Here is a 5010-nt window from a genome sequence, read left to right as displayed (position 1 = left end):
GTGTGTGTGTGTGTGTGTGTGTGTGTGTGTGTGTGTGTGTGTGTGTGAAGAAGCCTCTGAGGCATGGCATTGTGGGGAAGGCTTGTTCTGCCACACAGGGCATCTACAGAGGGGTAGGTCGCCCACATGACTGTCCACACTTCTGGGCCCAATTGTGGGGTCAGTGGCGGGAGGACAGGCTATAATCTGGAAGGAGGCCTCTCCATGAAGGCTGGGCACCAGAGACCAGGGTGGCCGTCAGCGTTACCATGGTCACCTCCAAGCTGAGGGCAGAGCAACACGTGTGGGGCCCAAAAGAAAAGCACAGTCAGTGCGAGCCTGTGTAACGTGTCAGTGTGTCTGTCACAGTGGCTAGGACACTGAGAGCCTGAGTGTGTGTGTGAGAGCGAGAGATCAGGTGTGGATGTGAACACACACACACACACACACACACACACACGCTCGGTCTATACAGACGGTCAGGAGAGCTGACCTGCCCCTACTCTGAGGCTCCCAGAACTTCTCCCTGGTTCAAGTGACTGGAGTAGGGTCAAAGTCTGGTAGGGGTATGAGAGTCACAGCCAAAAGTGCAATTGGGTGTGAGTGAGTGAGTGAGTGAGTGAGTGAGTGGGTAGGCTTGGGTAGTGATTAGCCAGAGCTGACAGAAGATTTGGGACTAAGGTTAGGGACATGGCTGAGGGTCAGTTTAGGCTATGTGAGAGGAACAGAAAGGATTAGGTTGGAGTTACACGGCACCCAGTAGGAGTAGGACACAGACTGTGTGGGTGGAGCCAGGGACACCGTTTTACACACACACACACACACACACACACACACACACACACACCTGGGAATGCTTGCTGCGAGGTTTGCTGAGTGCCCTGGAGTCCACCCTGTCCCCCCTGCTGACCCTGGCTACACCGCCTGCCGTCTCGCAGGCTGTCACCCCATGGCACTTCTCGTCCTGGCCTACCTGCTCACTGTGTCCCACCAGCTGAGATTAAACAGAACTTTGCTCACCGCTCAGCCCGTGAAGACAAGCCATCTCGAGCCCCGCCTGCCGTGCTGCTGGCCTGCTGGCTGCCGTTGGCTCCAGCTTCCACTCTGCAGCCCCCACGGCTCCCCACCCCGTTGTAGCAGATAGGCAGATATGTTCTAGAAACCAAGGGAGTGCCTGAAACCCTGGCCATCCTGGACTGCTCAGAACGCTGCATATGAGAGGGAGACACTAGGCTGAGTGCGAGTAGGAGGCTGACTTTTGCCTGACCTTGGGCAGAGAGGGTCCAGGGAAGCCTTGGATGACCCTTAGCCTGCTTTTTCCCTCCCCCTTTATTGGGCCCGAGGGCTCTGAGACGGCAGCTGTCTCCAGACTTAGCATCTCCCTCTGTCCACAGACCTTCATCGTGCTGAACAAGGGTAAGACCATCTTCCGGTTCAGTGCCACCAATGCCCTGTACGTCCTCAGCCCCTTCCACCCCGTGCGCAGAGCGGCTGTGAAGATTCTGGTGCATTCATATCCTTTGCTGTCCATCGCTGCCGTCTGCATCGGTCCGGGGTATACGGGTACTGACCGCGGTGAGGCTGTGCTGAGTCCCCTCGCTGCTCCTGGGGCAAGCGACATGCTGACCTCCAGCAGCCCACCAGAAAAGCAGAGCCCTGACCTCTACCCTAGACACAGCACCTGCATTTGAACAAGATCCCTAAGGGGGCTTGGGGTGTTGGGAAGCTGGGGAAGCCCTCACATCCCCTCTGCTTCTTCAAGAGGGAAGAGAGCCCTGCAGCCAGGCAGCGGGACTGCGGAAGGAATGACGTCCCCAGAATTCCCCTGTCCCTGATGGCTCCAAGTGTCCCCACTCACCACCACCCCTGAGCCCCCACCTCCTGTAGCCCCTTGCAGGGACTCAGCCAAGGAAAAGCCATTTCTTGGCAAAAAAGGCGTCTAGTTTTCCCTCACGTGGGCATCTTTCGAAGGAGGCGGCACTTGCTTCTGAGCTAGGTGTTGACAAATGTTTGCAGTTTGAGAGCTTCTCAAAGAACTCTGGTTAGCGTCCAATTACATAAACCGCAGCCTAAAAAAAAAATGCTTCTCGCCTGCTAAGAGCTGTCGGGATTAAGCAGTGGGCCAAATCGGTGTCGGGGTCGAGCCCCAGCAGCACCTGAGGGGGTGGTTACCACCCTCCTCTGGATTTCACTCTTAGGATACAGTCATGTGCTTGTTGTGTTTGCATGTGTGGGGAATGTGGAGGTCAGGGGACAGACTGCAGGATTCAGGTGTCTCCTTCCACCATGTTGGCGGGTTCCAAAGACGGGTGGTCAGGCTCGGCTGGAGGCAAGGGCCTTTGTCACTGAGCCAGCTCACTGGCCTGGTTGCCTCTTGATTTCAGGGGTCCTGAATATGGAGTCTCGGAAAGGGGCTGTGCTGTCCACCAAGGCAGAGGCATCCACATTCTATTGTGAGGACCCAGGGAGCCCTTTCCATGGATGAGGGCACGGCTGGAGGCAGGGCCGTTGTTCTTCGGTTGGTTGGGTTTGGCTTGCTGTTGTTGTTTATAATGTTATATGACTATTACATCCATCATTTATTTACTTGTGTTGTCGGGGGAAGCATATACACATTGTGGTGTGTGTGTGTGTGTGTGTGTGTGTGTGTGTGTGTGTGTGTGTAGGGCAGGGGGCAGACATCAGTCTTCTGCCTCCACCACGTGGGGGCATCAAACTCGCTCATCAGGCTTGGCAGCAAGCACCCTAACCCGTAGCCGACCCCGAGGCCCAAACTCGCTGCACCGTTGTTAATCTGTGCTCCAAAAAGATGCTTGGGACCGGCTGTGGGTGGAGTGAACTGACCGGACAGAGCTGCCCAAGCCCTTCCCAGCCACCTCCACCCCAACTCTGAACAGGCCTTTCCCCCCTAGAGCGTGGTCATAGCTCTGTCGGAGGAACAGAGCTGACGGGGGAGGGAACCGGTTTCCTTAGTGCTCAAGCTGGTCTCTAGCCTGCTGTGGGGGTGTGGCCAGCCTGGAAGCATCCTCCGCGCTCACTCAAGGCTGCTTCCCCAGGTACCCAACCAACCCAGCACTGTTTGGCAGAGTCTCCAGGGATGCAGCCAGGGCAGGTGCAGGCGGGAAGCATGTGCTTGAGGAAGACAGTGGGGACACTGGGGTCCTCAGCCCAGCCAGAGGTGCCCTGAGGGTGGCTTTGGGGCTGTGGCTTGCTGGCCCTGTCTGGTAAGACCAGTCTCGAGGGCCCTGAGCTGGCTGCCTGCCTCCCGCGGGGCAGCCACCCCAGGGAAGCGATCACTGCTGAGAGGCCCTACCCTAGGCTCTGGGGCTGCTGCTGCCCCCCCCAACAGCACCACCTAGTGGCAGGGGCTGAGGTTGTGGTGTTTGGAAGCCCAGCCCCCCAGTCCCCTGTGCCCCCAGTCCTCAGTCCTCCCAGCCCCCTGTCCCCCTAGTCCTCAGTTCTCCCAGTCTTCAGTCTCCCAGCCCCCAGCCCTCTGCCCCCCCCCAGCCCTCAGTACCCCAGCCTTCCAGCCCCCCAGTGTGGTGGAACACCCACCAGGCCTTCCAGCATCACTAGGATTTTGTAGAAACTGCAGAGATCCCCCCACCCCCACCCCAGAACCTGCATTTAGGTGCTCCACCTGCCAGGATGGAAGGGTGACCTCGTGTCTCCCAGGAGGCTTGTGTAAAAGGAAGATCCTTAGGCCCTGCAAGACCCAGTGAGCAGCTGCAGACCATGGGCTTCTGGAAAGCTGAAGTCTGCCTCCCACATCAGCAAACAGTTCGGATTTACTTTATTTCAAAATTCTCTCTGTCCATGTGTGTGTGAATGAGTGTGTATGTGAGTACGTGAGTTTAGGTGAGAGTGGGTGGGGAGTGTGTATATGAGTGTGCAAGGGTGAGTGTCTGTATGTGCTGCCCAGTGTGAGTGCTGCAAAGCGAACGCAGGTCTTTGGCAAGGGCAGTGTGCATTTTAACCGCTGAACCATCACTCCAGCCCGGACAAGGTGTGATTCAGTGATCGATCTCTGAGGCCGCACAGTCATCACCACCACTTCCAGGAGATTCCATCAGCCCCTGAAGTGAGCGAGCCTGTGCTCATCAGCTACCACAGTGCCGCTCTGTTTGAGAAAGGGACTCGCTCTGTTGCCCAGGCTGGCCTCAAACTCAGAGGCCCACCCACCTCCTGAGTGCTGGGATTAAAGGTGTGAGCACCACGGTTTCTGCTGGGGGCTTTGGCTCTTTGCACTGGGCTGGAACGCAGAGAGCCCTCAGCCTCCATATCTGGAATGCCAGGAGGTCGTGGCCAGTGTGCCGGCTCACAGTGAAGAGTCCAGGTTCGCGCTTCCCATTGTGGGATTTCACTACGCTTAAATTTTCACATCCATTCAGACACCCACGTGGACATATGCACTCTTGTCTTTGGAAGCTGGGCAAAAACAAAGTTAAAGAGGAGCAAGAACACGCCCTGGCCTCCTGTGACAGTCTAGCCTCCCGTGTGACACCCGGGCGCCACCATTCCTAGGCTCTGGGCTTTGTTCTGTTTGTGGTGTGTCCCGGGAAATGGCTGGAAAAGTAAATATGGGCGTGCAGAATTGGTTTGTTCCTATCCATCTTTGTTACAGTCCTGCAGAGTGTGTTCCTGCCACGGCTAAACAAAAGAAGCTAACGGAACTCCGAATTCCACTGCAGCCCGCTCGGGGCCTCATGTTCAGGCCAAGAAGCGCTTGTCTCCCTCGGTGCCCGGGAACGGCTCACAGAAGCCTCCCACGTGTCTCCACCACATTCAAATGGGCAATCAAATTGTGTGTGTGTGTGTGTGTGTGTGTGTGTGTGTGTTCACTGAATAGCACAAACCATAACAGTACCATGGCTAATTAACCACCCATGGTTAATTCTCTTCTTTTGGGGAGAGTGCATTCCTGGAGCTGATTCTTTGGAACTGAAGCCCAAGTGTCAGGCAGTCTCAGCTGCTGCACAGGTGGTCTCAGCTGCTGCACAGGTGGTCTCTCAGCTGCTGCACAGGTGGTCT

The 5010-nt window shown here is 56.5% G+C and overlaps 1 protein-coding gene across 8 annotated transcripts in view; it reads left to right on the top strand.

The window, feature by feature from the left end:
- The window catches only part of Scn5a (sodium voltage-gated channel alpha subunit 5), a 72602-nt gene that overhangs the window by 818 nt on the left and 66774 nt on the right, over positions 1–5010 (top strand). For all 8 annotated transcript variants that reach the window (XM_055601611.1, XM_055601612.1, XM_055601617.1 and 5 more), the window contains exon 2: positions 1374–1492. In XM_055601611.1, the coding sequence (XP_055457586.1) occupies positions 1374–1492 (119 nt within the window). The remainder of the gene's footprint in view (positions 1–1373; positions 1493–5010) is intronic.

This window comes from Psammomys obesus, unplaced genomic scaffold (genome assembly GCF_907164565.1).
Source record: "Psammomys obesus unplaced genomic scaffold, mPsaObe1.curated_primary_1811, whole genome shotgun sequence".
NCBI classification, from domain to species: domain Eukaryota; kingdom Metazoa; phylum Chordata; class Mammalia; order Rodentia; family Muridae; genus Psammomys; species Psammomys obesus.
This window is presented reverse-complemented; position numbering and strand designations above follow the sequence as displayed.